Below are 19,263 nucleotides of genomic sequence, written 5' to 3'. Positions count from 1 at the left end.
TCCATTAACACCACTATCTATTTAGGTTACAAGCAGAGAAGCGCGTGCTATGAATGCCTCCTGGCCTCTCAATTCTCCAACGAGCTCCACTCTCCTTCCCTGAAGTAATTATAAGCTGCTCCTCAAGAAAATAATTTCTTCAAAAGGAAGAGCCAGGAGAAAGAAGGCCCAATGCTTCATACAGAAATAGTTTGTACAGTTAATGAAAAGGAGCAAAGCACGGTGCTTATCTTCCCTTAATTTCCTTTACACAGGGAGCATTCATATTCGAGAATATATAGACAGACAGACAGATTTGTCTAATTTCCAGTAATTTCCTTGTCATGCCTTCACATAATTTGTATTAGAATAAATGCCATTAATTTCATAGTCAGTGTGTTCTCCTGCTTGCTCTGCAAAATAAACTGCCAGAATGCGTGTTAATTTTAAACTTATGCTTTCAGTGCAAAAAAAACAGGGTTGGAGTCTTTCTTTCTTTTTCCGTAACAAATGAGAAACTTCAGCTTTCCAAAGAAAAAAAAGTTTCCCCTAATAACAAATAGTCTGGGTATACATAAATGATACTAGTTTACAACAGCTGAAAGACCACCAATACAGTTACATTAAACAGGGAAATACCTGCCACAAGCATTTGTGCCCACAGCACAATAGCCCAGATCCCATGCATGAGCAACAAGAACTTCATTACACATGAGAATGGGGGCTAAGTTATCCCCCAGTTTCATCCTGCTGCATCTCAGTACATACCATTTCAGAGGGCTTCACCTATCCTCAGAAATGCCTTCCTAGGCTTGCACAAAATCCACAGCCTTTGGATACCAGCCGATGAAAATATACCCTATCCAGCAAGGAAACTGTAATATAACAGTTCCTAACACTTGCATAAAGAAAGTGAGAATTTCAAAGGACTCTTAAATGCACCCTGCTCTTAAACTGAGCATTTACTGCATGGTAGAAGCAAATGTCACAAATGGAGACTATGACCAAAGGAGGCCGACAGTTTCGAATGCCCAAAAGTGACAAATAAACCACAGAAAGAAAAAGAAAAAGAAGATACAAACTGCCTGATGAAAACTTGACATGCATTTATAGGTCACTCTCAAGTACCTAAGTTATTGCAAGTTAAGAGCATTTTAGATCTTGAAAGTATGACCTTATAACCGAATTCTGTTCACAGTTTCGTTTTTTAAAGAGCAGTATGAATGTGAGGTGCTCCTAGAGTCTGTGCAGTTTTAGCTGTAGCGGTTCAAGGATATTCATATTGTAGAAACTCCTTAATTAATTGGCAGATTGGCTGGTAATAATGCAGACATAGGCAAACTTGGCCCTCCAGATGTTTTGGGACTACAATTCCCATCATCCCTGACCACTGGTCCTGTTAGCTAGGGATCATGGGAGTTGCAGGCCAAAAACATCCGGAGGGCTGAGTTTGCCTATGCCTATAATAATGCAACAGAAAGTGTGCAGAGAAGGGGAAGGAGGATATTTCTGGCCAGCTACAAAGGCTCAGAGCACGCAGCCTCAGGGCTCAACCTCAGTCCCTCAGGTATTGAAACATTCACCTAAGCAAGGTTAATTATTTTTAAGAAGATTGTTCCTTTTCAAGGCAGACAAAATGTAGCTTCCCTCCCCTGCCCACCCCCCGCCGCCGCTTGCCTAATCAAAGAAGTCTGTTAGAAGCTTGCTTAACAATTTATGGTTTGCTCTAACATTATTCCACAAGAAACTGCACTTGTTGGAAGACAAACCTAAAGAATGTTGTAATGCCTTTATAATCCGGGAACCTAGAGAAGTGTTATGGGTTGACAATTGAAATCTGCCTAAAGGAAATTATGCTGTTAACAGACACAGCTAAAATTAAAAGTACCTTCATGATCGTACTCTGTGGGGTGCCATGTCTAACATGACCGGCCAGCCAGAAATAATCATAGCTATGTCCAAAGTAGAAGTGATTTGCTGGCAGCTCCTGAATGCCATCTTTGGCCCAACAAAGGTCTACAGCTCTGGAGGGGTAGTAAAACGGGGCTGCCAGTGTGAGGAAAAGCAGAAACAGGAAAGCTCACTGGCCAGTTTTTCTCCCTGGTCCAATCCACCCTGCCTAGGGCAGCAATAGACTTGTTTAGAAGTTCCTGATGGACACAATATTAAGTTTTGCATAGCTTGCCCACTATTTTGGCGGGTGTACAGATTCCCCCCCCCCCTTATTTTTTATTGTTAGGATTCAGTATGAATTATTAGCCGATCGTTTAATCTTAGTGTAACAGTGACTATTAATATGAGATGTTTGGGGCTTATTGGAAATGTTGTTTTTATGGCTATTTAAATTTGCTGGGCTCTCTTGTGAATTCTTAGTGAATTATCTTGAAATTGAAGTCTATCGTTACGAAGTGCTTTGCAGAAGGGAGCCTACCACAGAAAAGCAGCAGACAAGTAAACCATTGAAGAAAGCCAAGTTCGTTGGAATGGGAACGGGGGAAGGAAAGGAGCAAAACAATTAATTTGTTCAGTCCAACCTGTACTGATTGTTGGCAGCATGTCGTGTACGGCTCATGTAGTTTTAGCGGGCAAGTGTGAGCTGCAAAGTTCCCTGTTCAAAGAGCCATGAACTGCAGATAGCTTTAAGCATGGTTCCCTCAATTTCTCTTTCTGTCCCAGTTCCTCCATCCCCCTCCGCAATACGATGATAACAACGCTGACCTCTTTTACCAGATTACTGCAAGGATTACAGAGATAATGTACCCAAAAAATGCCTTCTAGAATCCATACAATGCTTTCGTTAGAAAAACCAAACTGTCACAAAACAGGGAGCAAGTGTCTTTGAGTTCTCCAGAAATGTTCATCAGGCCTGTTTGTTACGCAAAGCAGGAAGTGGGAGGGCCAGGGGGCAGAGTGTTGAAGGCATAAAGTTTGTACTAGTATCTCTCTTAAAATAGGGAGTGGGAAGAGGGACCAGGCATAATAGATTAGGTTTCGAGTTACACCTAGGGACACTGAGATGAAGAAGTGCCTGATTCCCCTTTTTAAAAATATAAAACCCAGTACAGTAGTTCACTAGCTCTCTCTTCAGTCTCATACAAACTACAGAAGTTATTGGTGGCAGTAAACAGCACCATATATATCAGCATATATGCACAAAGCAGAGATCAATCTTAGGTAGCGTACCAGGTTGGGGGAAAATATCAGTGGAAACTGAATATGGCAGCTTTACCTAGTGGCTGGAGAGAATGTGCACCCCAAGAAAATGTGTGGTATTCAACTACGTATTAATCAGAGTAGATCCACTGAAATTAATGACCATGACCAGGTTAGGTCCATTAATTTTAAGCGGTCTCCTCAGAGTAAAGCTTAGCTGAACACCACCCAAAGCTTTGAACTGTCTCAAGTTGTATTATGCATGACTTTGCAAGTCAGTTCTTATCTGCTACTAACACTATTTCGAATGTATCACCTCACAGTGACCTTACCAGAGCTGCAATCCAAAGTATATTTAACCAAGAAGCATTTTTAGAACTGGACAGTTAAGACACCCAAGGGGGGGGGATCACTGTTGGAAGGCGCTTGGATTTAGGATAGTATTGAAGTAGCTGTACAACCACCTTTTCCTCTCTCCTTTTTTAAGAGTTTGAACAAGATGTTCATTAGCTTTCTTCCACCTACTGTGTTTAAAGCATTCTTTCTCACTCACTCACCACCACCAAGCTACATCTCTTTTTGTTTTCCTTTTACAGACTAATTAAGCATCATAGCAGTATCTTCCTCTTTATCAGTTCACCTTCTGGATTGAGCTCAATGACTTGGACCTTCACAGGTGGGCCTCCGGTCCAGTAGAAGCTCCCCCTGGCAGAAGAAGGCAGACAATTCCTGCCAGTTCCCTCTTCCCTTGCAGCCTTCCTCCACTGCCACTGTTCTAGAGGGTCTCCCAACACAACTTGTCAGGGAGAATGAGGGGGATGCAGGGCAAAAAAAAGCTTCCCCCTTTCAGCTAGCAGCATCCTGTCAGCAGAATTCCACTCACTGAAATTTAATAAAATTTCTTATTAAAAAAAATATTTTATTGTTCTGAGTATAAGCCAAGTACAATATTTTGATAAACAAAAACCTATTAAAATATTATCACACGCCACTCCTATCTCTGAGCAGTGTGAGATTCCAGGGGACCCAGTGCCCAGGGTCTGTGTTCCCTTTGGAAATGAGGCACAGTTGAAAGTGTGGTGTCTTTATGATATATGGTTTATTTCAAACAGAAATCAACCCTTGTACTTCTCTCCAGCCACCTTTACCAGACTGAAACCTTTCCCCTCCATCCCAGTCAGCCCGGAACACTCTACCTCAAACTCTGCCTTTGCAGATCTGGAGGAGGGGCCCCACCCACTTGCAGTCTGGCACACAGCCTTTGCTTTCTTAATGACTTTCTTAATGACTCATCACCCTCCATTCCCCTAACAGCCTACACCCCAGGCAATTTCCTGGCCAGGAAACTGGCCTGGCTTATATTTTAACATTTACTGGATCCAAGAATTTAGAGGAGTCTAGTACCCACAAACTCATAACACTATTATACTATTCAATCAGTAACACGAAGACACAGCCATCCATATCCCCTCAGTTCAAAATTCTAGCCAGTCACATGTACAACAAATACAGGTGACCCACACCTAGACAGCTTATAACTGAATATTCTAGCTACCTAAAATAGCTACTTCATTGACCAGCATGAAGGCTGTCAGAAAGTCTTCATGAATATTCCAAGCTACTATGAATCATGGAGAATGACAGAAATCGAGGCACATGCATCTTTAAATGGTCATTTGCACACATTTGCACATGTCAATGTTAACAGCAAAGTTAACACATACAAAAGCAACCTATCTTTCTGAAATTAAACACCTGAAGAATGAACATAGCTGCCAACATTTCCCTTTTTTTAAGGGAAATTCCCTTATTCCAAATAGGATTCCTCACAAGAAAAGGGAAAAGTTGACAGCTATGAGAATGAACTTAATGGCTAGCAGTTTTATATTTCAGTTTTATAATACAACCACAACTCAGCAGATTGTCAGCACAAGCCAACCCTGTAATTAACGCAAGAGTTTTCCTCCATTACAGACTCAAATTCAAAATTTTAATTGAGGATGTTCAAGAAAAATAGATGGGTGTGTTGTTGTTTTTAAGACCAATACAAAGGTGGAATCCTTGGTCATTTCTGGGCAGGGCACACCACAACTCAACCTTAAAACCATATAAAGGCTAGCCTTCTGTAACCCGTTAATCTCCTGGTATTGTTGGGCTCCAGCCAGCATGGGCAAAGGTCAGGGGTGACAAGGAGTTGCAGCCTGAAATACCTGGAGGGTACCAAGTTCTGGAAGGCCACCATAGCCCATTTTGAGAAGAGTCCATATAGCAGCATAAATCCCCTCCAGCAAAACCAGCATCAAGACAGGAAGAAACTATGTAATTTTTTAATTTTTATTTTTAGAAGAAGAGTTTGGATTTGATATCCCGCTTTATCACTACCTGAAGGAGTCTCAAAGCGGCTAACATTCTCCTTTCCCTTCCTCCCCCACAACAAGCACTCTGTGAGGTGAGTGGGGCTGAGAGACTGAAGTGTGACTAGCCCAAGGTCACCCAGCAGCTGCATGTGGAGGTGGCGAAGACACGAACCCGGTTCACCAGATTACAAGTCTATGCTCTTAACCACTACACCACACTGGCTCTCAACTATGTACAGTGGTACCTCAGGTTACATACGCTTCAGGTTATACACTCCGCTAACCTAGAAATAGTGCTTCAGGTTAAGAACTTTGGTTCAGGATGAGAACAGAAATCGTGCTCCGGCGGCATGGCGGCAGCGGGAGGCCCCATTAGCTAAAGTGGTGCTTCAGGTCAAGAACAGTTTCAGGTTAAGAATGGACCTCTGAAATGAATTAAGTATTTAAACCGAGGTACCACTGTAATTTTTAAAACCATAGCTCCTGCTTGCTTTTCACTCTAGATTCTTGCATCCCTTGAGTTTCCTATAGGTATGTCTGTAAAAGGTAAGACAGCTTCAAGCACACAGACTCTGGTCTTGTGGTCGCCATGCTTTGAAGGGAGGTTGGAGGCCATGTATTCAGGGGTATAGGAAGAGGGGGCGGGGGGGCAGGTAGCCCCGGGTGCCATCATGGAGTGGGGTGACAAATTATCAAGGAACAATTACTGCCCTACTAGAGCGGTTCATAAAAAACTTTTTTTTGAAAATGCCTGCTCCAAAGGTCTTATCTTACTACACTAGGGATTATATAGCTATATCTGAAATTTCATGCATATCAGTTAATATCTTGATCCTCCTCCACGAAAATAACTGTTTACTTGGCCGTGTTCATATGTCGTGAAGGCTGAAATTTCAATTCAGTGGAGCCAAAACACAATCCATCCTATAGATTTAAGTATCTGTCCACAGTCGCCTACTTGTTATCAGGGGCCCATAATCCACATTCCTTTGTAAGAAAATATGAAATAACGTAAAACCAAGTTTGCAGGCAAAAAAAAAAAAAAAAAATCAATTGGGGGGGGGGGGAACAATAAATTTTCCACACTGGGTACCACCTGACCTTCCTATGCCTCTGCATGTATTCACATTTTAGTATCCCTGGAAAAACTAAAGAACACCAGGTTAGAAGATGTGGCTTTCAGTATGCTCTCATTACAGGGCACTGCGTGGGGTAGAAGCTTAATCTTTGCAAATTTTGGGCTAGTACAGTGGTACTTTGAGTTAAGAACTTAATTCATTCCGGAGGTCTGTTCTTAACCTGAAACTGTTCTTAACCTGAAGCACCACTTTAGCTAATGGGGCCTCCTGCTGCTGCGCCGCCGCCGCTGCACGATTTGTGTTCTCATCCTGTAGCAAAGTTCTTCACCCAAGGTAATATTTCTGGGTTAGCAGAGTCTGTAACCTGAAGCGTATGTAACCTGAGGTACCACTGTATATAGAAAATACTACACAGCACTGATACAGTTGTTGAAGGAATTCACATACTGTGGTACCTCGGGTTACATACGCTTCAGGTTACATATGCTTCAGGTTACATATGCTTCAGGTTACAGACTCCACTAACCCAGAAATAGTGCTTCAGGTTAAGAACTTTGCTTCAGGATGAGAACAGAAATCATGCTCCGGCGGCACAGCGGCAGCGGGAGGCCCCATTAGCTAAAGTGGTGCTTCCAGTTAAGAACAGTTTCAGGTTAAGAACAGACCTCCGGAACGAATTAAGTACTTAACCTGAGGTACCACTGTATATTATCTCTAAAGTATTCTTCATCCCTCTCCTGGAAACAGGTACAGGGGAGGTGAGAGTGAAAAATAGTTTGCTGGGTTAGGTCACCCAGTGGATACATGGCTGAGGTACAATGTGGACTAGAGTTGTCCCAGCTCATACTCTCAGCCACCACACCATGCCTGCTTTTGAAACTTTAACATAGGGAGAAGTGCGCTTTTTGTCTTTTGTAGCCAATGTGCTAATTCCCCCTTTAGCATCTTCCTCAAATAAAAATTCCTGGCTCACTGTACAAAAATCTTAGTCACCACAACACACTTAACTCATGTGTATCTCCCAGCCATGCTAGCAAAACATGCCTATACAGCATGGGTAGACAAACTAAGGCCCGGGGGCTGGATCCGGCCCAATCGCCTTCTAAACTGGCCTGCGGACAGTTGAGGAATCAGCATGTTTTTACATGGGTAGAATGTGTCCTTTGATTTAAAATGCATCTCTGGGTTATTTGTGGGGCATAGGAATTCATTCATATATTTTTTTCAAAATATAGTCCATCCGCCCCCCGCAGGTCTGAGGGTCAGTGGACTGGCCCCCTGCTGAAAAAGTTTACTGACTCCTATACGGTGTATGAGCAGATCAAAAGACAACAGGGTTTTTTTTTTGGGGGGGGGGTTAACCTGCAAGTGTCACATCAACTCCAAAATTCACCAGCTGCCACTGTCAGCTGCCCTAAAATCTATGAAATCATCAAACCAAATGCTATTTTCACTTAATCAAACGTCTCCATGGTAGGAAAACGTAACATATACAATTAGCAAACAAGAACACTGATGAGTTATGACGAGGGAGGTTGCTGAAGTGAGAAATATATTGATTCATGTGGGATAACCTGAAATGGTGATCAACCTACAGACCTTAGAAAATCAGGCTATGGACCTAAGAATATGAGGAAAGGGCAAATTTCAGTTGTAGGTTTTTCCATGCAGACGTTCCCAGTTTAATCCTGGGCATATCCAATCAAAAGAATATCTGGGAGCTGTGCATCTCTTTTGAGTAACTGGAGAGCTGCTGTCTCAACATAGACTATGCTGGGCTAGGGAGACCAATAGTTTAATTTCACATAAGGCAGCTTTGTGAGTTTCGCGTTCTGTACATATCCTGCAGTTTAGCGAAAACAAGCACTGAACAAAAATACAGCCATATTATGGCCAATAAGGCAATTCATGTAAATAAAGTTACTTCCTGTCTCAAGATTTTAACACTGAACAATTGACATTGAAGTTCATTCACAATAAAAATGTTTACTGTATTTTACTCCATTCAGTTGAATAAACAGATTAAAATAAAGACCAAAGGTCCACCTAAATGTATTCATGAAACCCATGTAAATTACTAAGGGAGAGAAAAGATGGATTAGAGCATTAAAAGAAGCCCAATGGAGAGCGAATCCACTATTCAGAACACCCACACAGAGACAGCAGCTCCCGACAAGAAAAATGTTCTCTACAAAAATAAACCACAAAGATTCTTTTCATGAAAAATTAAAGAGTGCTCTATATGCAGATTACATGACATTTAATTTTAGGAAACTCTGCTGAAATGAAACTCTTCTGTGCATGATTCACAGTTCATGAGATAATAAATGATTAAATAATACACATCCTTTTAGATAATTTAATGCTTTTCTTTCTTTCTAGCATAATTAATTCCTTCTTGAGGTATATTTCACCTAGATTTCATGATTAAAGCAGAAATGGAAGCCATTATTACTTACTTACCTTGACACTGAAATCCTTGTTTGCCAAATCCCCTAGGCAAGGAAAAAGAGAGAGAAAGACAAAGTTAGCTTTTTTTGTTGTCGTCGTAATATGCAACAGCAATATTATTTCCTGTCAAAGGAATAAGTTTTCTTAACTTCTGTGGAGTAAGTCCCACTGAGTTTAATAGCGCTTACTTATGAGTAGACCTGTACAGAGTTCTGCTCTCAGCCTCTTTACATTCAACAAAAAAAAATTCTGAACAATTAACTTGCAAAGAATATCTGCTGATACAATTTATGCATTATATTCACAATGTAAGGGTTCATATCATTAATACTATTATGGCTCTTGATGGATGCAGCCTTGATAGTCCCCCTATCCCCTTTGTTGTGGTTACTGCCTTTTTCTTCTTTTAAGAGGATCTAAATGAAAAACTAACACATACACCCTCACAAAAAGAAAGCTTGGCCTTATATCTAAGGATGCAAGACAGACGGAATTTCTACCGGTTGACAAAACACATGAACCTCTGTTATTTATTTTGCTAACATGCATTTCGGGGGGGGGGGGGTGGACCTACATTAAGGAGCTCATATACAAATACTTTCCTCGTAGGTGTTTATATACAGATACTTAGTTTATACTACTCAAATCTACTTGCTAGGAGCAGCCTGCAACACTGTAGGATGGCACATACATAAGTTTTTTCCACAGTGAAGTGGAGACTTCAAACACACACACATTTACTTTGTTTATAGGCACAAATCTGTGGGAATAAAATTAAACACACAGAGGAATTCAAACAAAGCTTAACAATGTTGTTTGTGAAAACTGTCCTGATATTGACGGTTGCTTATTTTAACCACTTTTTTTAATATATACATGCCACCTTTACAAAACACTGCTGCAACTGTCTCAAGATAGCTGGATTGTTGAGGTCAAATGCAATATAAGCAATAATGCTAAATTAACAGCTAAATTGACGCAACTGAAAGTTACTAATACGTAATCAGAGCATCCCTTTTTTGTGTTCTTAAAAGTTTCTATACTTGACAGAACTAACTTCTAAATAAAATAAAATAAAATAAAATAATATGAGTAATCAAGCGATGCCACATAACAGATTACTTTATCTGTGATTTATTGATTTTTAACACAGTTAAAGATAAGTGCAGTACACTTGCAACCTACACACATTTAGCTGGTGCTAATTCAGTTTTACGAACTTGGCAAATAAATAAAATGGAATGGAAAGCAGGCAGGTGTACAGAAAAAAATACTTTGGCAATCCCACCCTCCATTGCACCCAATGTGTTTTGACTATACACAATTTTGGCTTTAGGTGCTATTCTTGGAATGTAACCCCTGTGTAAGTTGCGGGCTTACTGTATTGAAAACATAGAAGCAAAGCAGGAAAGGGTTAAGGCTGCAATTTCTCCCTCCCTCTCTCTCTATATATATTAATAATAAACTGAAGTTGAGTGGTACAGACTTTTTCCTGATCCTTCATTGAAGGGGACCAAAACGTGGTGTTAACAGTGCTGCCCCTTTAGAAAACAGCTACCCAAATTTTGTATTTACAATTCACAGGTTTTCTGAAGTTTCCCAGACTCTCATTAAAAAGGCACCTATATTTTATCTCTGAAGCAGAAAAAGGTTACTGCATGCTGTCTCTGAGGAATATTAAAAATCCTTCCTAGCTGGAAAAGGCAGTAGAACACAACTTTTCTTGTCACCTGCCAGCCACAGGATATGTTTCCCCATTCAAATGCACCCTGTGATTAAGTGCCTTTTATCAATGCAGTTTTAAAATGTATTTGCTATCATTATAAACATTTATAATGTTTATAGTTATTTTATATCTATATAACTCTACTCTTCTTTTTGTTTCATTTCCCCCCAAAATTATTTTCCTCTTCTAATTACATTAAGTAAATTGGGCATTATTTTTAAAATGTAAACAGCTATATCATTTTTATCACCTCCTCATTTCTCTCTCCAAAGTTCTGCATGCCCATATGATGGACTACTCAACAAGTACACAGAAGTGGAATGATATGCAGTAGACCCATAAGACAATCCTATCCATTTTAATTGGGTTTGTCTTCCAAAATAGTATTGGGATGCTTTTAAAACACTGGAATTGAATGCTTCTTAACTTGACTGCTTCAACTGATATTTTAACTGTGTGCTGCATTAATTATGTAATCACATCATTTAACTTGTTTATTGTATATTATTGTTTTATTTCAATTATATTGTAAACCGCCTTGGGATAAATATCATGAAGGGCTGCAAATGCAAACATATATGTTTACTTGGAAATAAGCCCCACTGTAAGTGGGCATAGGTTTAGAAACAGGCTTTCCCCTGTGACAGGATGTCAAGGCCAAGTAAACTTTTGTTTCGGCACTTCTTAGACAACACTTAGTACTCAAAGTCTGATACTACAGCACAAAACAAACACAAAATATCTAAAGTATTAAGGGTTCATGCATTCACAATCCATACATTTTCCTTTAATGCACATGCAACACAAAGTTCGCAGCTTTTGCTTGTGTGCATTTTAAAGGGAGACACTGGAAGCTACCCTTGTGCTCTTCCTAACCAAGGCAATACAAAAATATTTAGTAACAAACACTGGATTCGATGTATCATCTGACAAGCAGAATGCTTCCTCCAAAGTACAGGCAACCCCCCCCCCCCCATTTACAGGGGGGTTACATTCCATGTCACCTTGCGTATAATTGAAGCATCCTGCAAACACCCTCTGAATCTCTGGGAACCCTAGAAAAACCCTTTTACAAACCAGCAGCCCTACCAGACCAGGTAGGAATGGTAGCAATGGAGACATTCAGTCTTCCTCATTGCTGAAGGACGATTTGCAAACAATGACAAGCAGGGCGAACCGGTACCCCCAAAGTGCTTGGCTGTGGGTGAGACTCAATTGGTGGAGCTGATGGTGTCTTGCGGAGGAACATGATGATGGGCAGCTGGCGCTTCTGTCTCTTCCGTTGGTCAGGACATTTTTGGGCAGCCTCATGGTCCATGGATGCAGTTTCAACACAGATGCCAATGTTCTTCAAATCGAAGCATTGTTTGAAGTGGGTCAGCAAGCCAGAACTAGCTCAGAACTCCTTCTCAGGCTGCCTGAAGTGCACATACAGTCTGAGAGTCTTCTTGCGCAAGGTACTGCCATCAATGGGGATATGCTGGCGGTTCATGGCCTTTAGCCACAGATTCAGTGCTTCATGTGGCTTCAACAGGGCCTCATCCTGCACATGGCTGGGGACCTTGGCAGTTGTAGTTGTACATGCACTCGCCGCCTCCGATGCCCGGATTTTCTTCTCCTGTACCTTAACGGCACTTAAGCTGGATTCTTTCCTGCCAAACTTGCATGCCACATAACACCTGCTTGTGCTGCCTGCTAAACAGTCCACAACTTCCAATTCCTCCTCCAGCATGGGCACCACTCGCTGCCTCTTGGGTTTGTTTGTCATCCCCCAAAGAACATGACTATGCTGTGCATTTAGGTGCCATCTCAAAGAACGGCTAAAAAAAAAGAACTCCAAAAACTCCAACAAAACCCCTCTCTCCCAACCTCCTTCCTCAAACTCAAACTCTCCACAGGCCTCAATCGTTGTTGCAAGGACTCTTGGGATTGCAATTGTGAAGGCTCATGGGATTGTTAGGTGCTGTTCCTGCACCTTTTCTGGCTTCTTCGTGCCTCTTCTGGGGCCATTTTAGCCATTTTTAAATTCACTTCTGGCTCGGCATGATGCGCGTACACACAGTCACACACATGTTGAATGTGCGTAAAAGGTAGGGTTGCCTGTGAGGATAGACCTGACACCTGGAAGTCCTACGGTTCTCTCATAGCTGATACTATGGGAATGGCTGAGTATCCAGTCCATACCAAGGGCTCTCGGACAAATAAGTTGCAGCATGCAAATAAAATGGATGTATTTGGATGCAAGCAATTCACAATAAGACAACAATAAGACAACTCGTTTTTCTTCATTCAAGATGAGCCCATGGAGGAAAAGTGCACAACCATTCAATCTAAACCACAGCCAGATATGTGCATGCAAACGACGTACAACACCACTTCAGCTAGCTGGTATTGTAACAGCCTGACATTGTCTCGAGGAAAGAAAGCTCTGCTTTATCCCCTTGTGGCTCCTGAGTGGTTTTTATTAGTTTCCTCCATATCGGCTATGTGCATAAATCTTATTTATGAGTATGCACATCTAAGAGGTGCAATCTGCAAAAGTATTTTCAAATCCCCTTGCCCACCAGAGGAAACACAAAAAAGGGAAATACCAAACTCAGTGCAAGAGATCCAAGCAATCTCATCCTAAGCAACTGCAGAATCATAAGAGTTTGTAAAGTGGCAGGGCTGTGTAAGAAAAAGGGCAGCATGCACACAAACGCTTATATGCACGAAGTGCTTACAGAATCAAGGTTAAGTGGAACAGCTGCATGGAAGCACGGTGTACATGACATAACCCAAGTGCTAAAGGGGAATATAGGGATGCGGGTGGCGCTGTGGGTAAAAGCCTCAGCACCTAGGGCTTGCCGATCGAAAGCTCGGCGGTTCGAATCCCCACGGCGGGGTGTGCTCCCGTTGCTCGGTCCCAGCGTCTGCCACCTAGCAGTTCGAAAGCACCCCCGGGTGCAAGTAGATAAATAGGGACCGCTTACTAGCGGGAAGGTAAACGGCGTTCCGTGTTCGGCTCTGGCTCGCCAGAGCAGCGATGTCACGCTGGCCACGTGACCCGGAAGTGTCTCCGGACAGCGCTGGCCCCCGGCCTCTTGAGTGAGATTGGCGCACAACCCTAGAGTCTGTCAAGACTGGCCCTTACGGGCAGGGGTACCTTTACCTTTTAAAGGGGAATATACATAGGAGAAAGAAAAACTAAATGAATTCAATGGGTAGGACAACTTATGCTGCGGTTAAAGAGAATGCAATCTGTTATGAGTTCACTGGAATCTTATGGCAGCTCCTGAACAAGTGTATGGGTACAGGAAGAGGCTAAGATGAGGGCCAAAAATTGTACAGTGGTACCTCGGGTTACATACGCTTCGGGTTACATACACTTCAGGTTACAGACTCCGCTAACCCATAAATAGCACCTCGGGTTAAGAACTTTGCTTCAGGATGAGAACAGAAATCACGCGGCAACAGTGGGAGGCCGCATTAGCTAAAGTGGTGCTTCAGGTTAAGAACAGTTTGAGGTTAAGAACGGACCTCCGGAACGAATTAAGTACATAACCAGAGGTACCACTGTAATTCAGTCCTGGCATTGGGAGGTCCTGTGGGGAGATGCGTGGCTCCTGCATCCAGAAACAGGTAATAGCACAGTTTGGGTGTAGTCTTTGATTCGTATTTATCTGCAGAAGCTCAGGTGGCAGTGGTAGCTATAAGTGAATGCCACCTTTGGCAGGTACACCTACAATGTCTGTTTCCAGATCGGGATAGCCTGGCCGCTGTGAACAATCCTCTAGACTGGATAGCGTGAATCTGCTCCATCATCTGGGACTTTGCTTGAGATTGGTCCCAAAGCCAGGGCTGCTGCAGAATGCTGCAACCGTGTAACAAGGTTACTCAGTGGAGTATCCTACCACACACATATTACACCACTACTAAAGGAGCTGCATGGGCTGCCCATAAACTACAGGGCTAAGTTCGAGGTTTCGATGTCTGCCAACCAGGATACCTGCAAGAGCGGCTCTCTCTCCCTACTGCCATCTGAATATTCTGCTCAGCTGCATAGTTCGTCTGGGTTGGGCAACTAGCGTGAAGGTGCTTCTCAGTGGTAGCCCCCTTCTTACAGAATCGCCTCCCCTCAGAGTTCTGACAACTGCAAATATATTTTAGCACTTCTTAAAAGCCTACTTGTGCATTCCAGCCTTTTCTGGAGTTTAATGTTAGGAAAACCAGCGACCAATTTGGAGGGTGCATATAAGGAGAGAGGGGAAGTTCTGTGGCACAGCCCAAAGTCCTTCTGCTAGGAGAAGTACTTTGCTGGATGCCACCTCTAATGTTGCAATGTTACTGTGCTGTTGCTTTTTAAAATCATTTTAACTTGTACATTGACACAGGTTGGATTGCAACAGGTAGTAGAAAAATGAATATAACATAACATACAATAAGTAAAACTTCTAGAGAGTAGGGTTGTAGCAGAAAATAACTCCCCTGGGTGAAATTTATGTACAACAATTTCCTTGTTAGCTAGGTAAGCAAAAGCCAAACTACATATAATAGGAGCTCCATGAGTAGATCTGCAGATATTTTAAATTTTTGCTTTGGAGGACTGTGAATTTGATTGGACCAATGGCATGGCATGGGGAAATCATATTTCCACACACTATTTCCCTGATCTACAGTCAACACATATGGAAAGCTGCTGTTTTACCCTTCAGGGAAATAATACAGGAACTGTGCTTTCCCCTCAATTTTACTTCAGGATGGGATAGCATGGGGAAAACAGCATGGGGAAAGAGCTGAAATCCTCCAGCACTACTGCTCTGACCTAATTCAAAATCTCTCCCCACCCTACTCACTTCAGCCGCTTTTAAGTAAATAAAAATAAAAACATTGAGAGATCCATCTGAACATCTTGAGTGCAGACTGGCCAAAAGGGCAGGCAAGAGATCAGCTACAGAAAATAATTAGATTGCAAGGGCTGAATCCTCCATGGAGCATGCCTTTAAAGTCAATAAACTGATTGCACACGATAGACAAGAGATAAGCACGTACAGTAAACTTTAGGGTGCAGTAGGGTGGTAGCAAGTTGTACTTCAGCAGACGACAGGGAGGCAGAAACTTGGTTAGTTAAGCCTCTACCTAAGTAAGTTGGTAAAGCAGCCAAATAGAACAATACACAAGGCAACTGACAGCCCACAGCATCACTACAGGGAATTTCCATCCATGAGTTTAAGAAATTTGAAGAAGGGTTCTCTTTATCTCAAGTGAAATGCAGTTGGAAGTCTCACTAGATAAAGCTGGTGCAGTACAGAGTACAATAATGTATAAGATTTTTTCAATCCCCAGCATCCCCAGGTAGGATTGGGAGAGAAATCTGCCTGAAGCCCTGGAGAACTGCTATCAGACAGCATGGACAATACTGGGCTAGATGGACCATTGGTCTAACTCGGTACAAGGCAGCATCCTACAATGTCCTATGGTAAGATACAAAACTTGTATCTATGGTCTGTGCAACAAAGAAACTTTGTGTATGGAAAGATGAAACTCCAAAAAGCCGTTTTGCAAAGATGAGACATAGAAAAAGGACAATTGAGGGTGATGGAGGAAGAGGGTGTCTTGCATCTGTTTTGTATTATTGTTGTTGTTGTTGTTGCATTTACCATTTTTTCCTTCTATAAGACACCCCCAGGTATAAAATGCCCCCTATTTTGGGGGACTCAGATTTAAGAAAAAGGGGGGGGGAGATATATCCGTGCATAAGACATCCCCCTAATTAGGGGGGAAACCTAGTCTTATACACAGAAAAATACGGTATATCCCATCTTTTTGTCCAAGCAGCTCAATGCAGAGCACACAATTCTCCTTCTCCTCAACTAATCCCCACTGAGAGGCAGCGACTGACCCAAAATCACTCCAGTTAGCTTAACAGCCAAGTGGGGATTTGAACCCTGAACTCCCAGGTCTTAGTCTGACACTCTAACCACTACACCATGCAGGTGCTTACGGAAGTTGCCCCCTGTGGCTGAATGGTATTTAGAACGATCCCTTAAGCAGATGTTGTTGGTGTTGTTTGCATATAACACTTTCAGCGTGGGGATGACAAATCTCACTCCAGATGTTTCTGCTGTGATGTTGGGAGAGTTATACAGTGTGCAATCCAATCTATGACAGTGTTGCTCCCCAGTTAACACCACACTTCCTGATCTGGGGTGGGAGGTGAAGGACAGAAGAGTACTTATCATGGTGCAACAGTGGGAAAGAATCTCACACGAAATAGTGAAATAGAAAAAGAGCAGCCTTACGCAGTTAGACTCGCGATCCATCTAGCGCAATACTGTCCGCACTAACTGGCAGCAGCCCTCTAAGAGCTCAACCAGGCACCATTCCAAGTGCTACCTGAAGGTGCCAGGAACAAAAACTCATGGAAACAACAAGGAGATGCGGAGGACAAGGTTTCTGTGTCTCTAATAGTTGCACAGAAGAGGGAACTTTGTGAGATGCAGAGTGAGAAAATCGGCAGCTTGTCATGCTAGAGTTGAAAAAATCTGCACATCCCAAACAACTTGGAAAAGATGGGTCACTCCAAACAGCATGGCCAATGGCCAGAGATTTCTGGGAGTTGCTCTCTAACAAAAGCTGGCAGCCAACCATTTCCCATCACCGCTGGTGTAGAGCCTGGTCTGCATCTGCATCAGTGCAAATGGATTTTAAGTGTCCAGAGGGGGACAGGGTGAGACTGTTTCAGAAGGAAGCCAGCTCAAGGACCAAGAAGAGGATTGTAGATGGAAGAGAGTGTGTGTGTGTGCTGGTCTGCACAGGAAGACTCATATTGGAGTTGCTTTCATATCAGTGGGAGTGATGAACGGAGTTCTGGATACAACCAGCTTCCTCTGAAAGATACAGCTGGTGTGGCTCTCTCTTCAGCGCAAGAGTGTGGCAGCTGAGAAGGAGGGGGCTACAGAGCCTTCCCTTTAAAAAAGAGTGTCACTTCAGGATCCCAGCAAAACGGGTTGCGTCGTAGGAGAAGTTTTTGGTTCTGAGAGCACGGTACTGGGTGGGGGTGGAAGTCTTTTACTGTATGAAATCAAATGGGCTTTTATGGGGTGTGCATGCATGTGTGGTACAGAAGGTCTATCTAAAGGCACTAGTCCCCCCCCCCAGATGTGGTCAGCGGAGCGGTGAAATGGACAGAAGGACTGGTGTTGGGGTTTTTTCCAGATGTGCATAAATGGGTTGACATATTTGTGGGGTGGGAGGGAGTCAGCTCTCTTTCCACGTGAAAAAGGTGCTGCACTACATCTCCCAAGAGCCTTAGAGTAGAAAGATCCTTCCTGGCAAGTTGGAGTGCAGGAAAACTGAGTCCATTGGGTCAGCCTGGCCCAGAAGTGTTTGTGTGCCCCGATGAAAAATGCAGCGCCACATGAACCACCCCACACAGGGGTGGTGCCTCCCTCCCCTCCTCTCCGTAGGAGGAAAGTAAGAAGGAGAGACGCCTCCCGTACATGCGACTGCATGGGGCGGGGAAACGAGCTCCTGTCAGCGGGGAAGGAGTGAGCTGGGGTCTCATCGAACCGACGGAGCCCCCGGAGAGACGGCGAACCTCAAGCGCTTCCTCCTGCCGGTGGAGAGAGAGTGTGTGTCTCTCTTTCTGCCCCAAGTCCTTCACCTGTGAAGTCTGCCGAGCGGCTGAAGGGAAGGAGATGACTAACAGCGCTGAGGCGGCGCGGGGAGAGAGCCAGCCTGCCTGCCTACCCGCCCGCCCGCCTCGCCTGCCTCTCCGGGAGTGGAAGACTGCGAGGCTCCCGGCTGAAGGAAAGGCAAGGCGGCGAGGGAGCGCCGCTGGAGTTCCCCCTCTGCAGCCACCGCAGCGCAGCGCCCGGTTCTCGGGCGGGGGGTTGGGGTGGGGTGGGGGGTTGAGGCCGCGCTCGCTCCTTACCAGATGAAGTCGGTGCAGTGGCTGCAGAAGGTGGGCTGCTTGAAGAAGCGCGCGATGAATTTGTGGTCGCGGACCTCGTGCACGTTCTTCTGCCGGAGGGCCCCTTTGCGGGCGAAGCCCCGCGCCGCGTCGGGACCCGCGCCGGGCTCCGGGTTGGGGAAGACGTCGGCCATGGCGCGCGCCCCCGCCCCCCCGCTCGCTCCTCGCTTGCCGCGCCGCGTCGACTTTTGACTTCGCCTCAGCCAGGAAGCGCCTCCTTCCCTCCCACTTCTCTCCCTCTGCCCCGTCCGGCAGCCGCCGACACTCTGGCAGCGGCGGAGATGGGCGCTGCCTCCTGCCCGCTCGGGCTCCTCCTGACGTCTGAGCCACGCGCAGCAGGCAGGCGGGGGGGGGGAGGATCCCTTTCCCCGGGCCAGCCCCCGACGGCTCCGCCCGCCCGCGCGCTCACTGGACCCCCTGCGGCGGGGGGAGGGGCCACCAGAAGGGGGAGGGCCAGCGAGCGCCGGAGAGACAGAGCGAGAGCCGGGGAAGCCCGTCTCTAGGGCAACAAGGCGGCGTGTGGGCGACTCCCCCAACTCCGGGGGGGGGGGAGGGAAGAGGAGG

The 19,263-nt window shown here is 44.3% G+C and overlaps 1 protein-coding gene across 6 annotated transcripts in view; it reads right to left on the bottom strand.

Moving 5' to 3' along the window:
* Positions 1-19,037, bottom strand: part of PRKCA (protein kinase C alpha) — a 195,376-nt gene extending 176,339 nt beyond the window's left edge. For all 6 annotated transcript variants that reach the window (XR_014508007.1, XR_014508008.1, XR_014508009.1 and 3 more), the window contains exons 1-2: positions 18,661-19,037; positions 9,032-9,063 (exon numbers count right to left, since the gene is read on the bottom strand). Coding sequence is in view for 2 of the 6 variants with exons in the window: in XM_083427514.1 (XP_083283640.1) it covers positions 9,032-9,063; positions 18,661-18,833 (205 nt within the window). In the remaining 4 variants the exon portion in view is untranslated. The remainder of the gene's footprint in view (positions 1-9,031; positions 9,064-18,660) is intronic.
* Positions 19,038-19,263: the final 226 nt, after the last annotated feature.

This window comes from Podarcis tiliguerta (assembly GCF_965153285.1).
Source record: "Podarcis tiliguerta genome assembly, chromosome: 2".
NCBI lineage: Eukaryota > Metazoa > Chordata > Lepidosauria > Squamata > Lacertidae > Podarcis > Podarcis tiliguerta.
The sequence above is the reverse complement of the archived record's forward strand: the minus strand, read 5'-3'. Positions and strand labels throughout refer to the sequence as shown.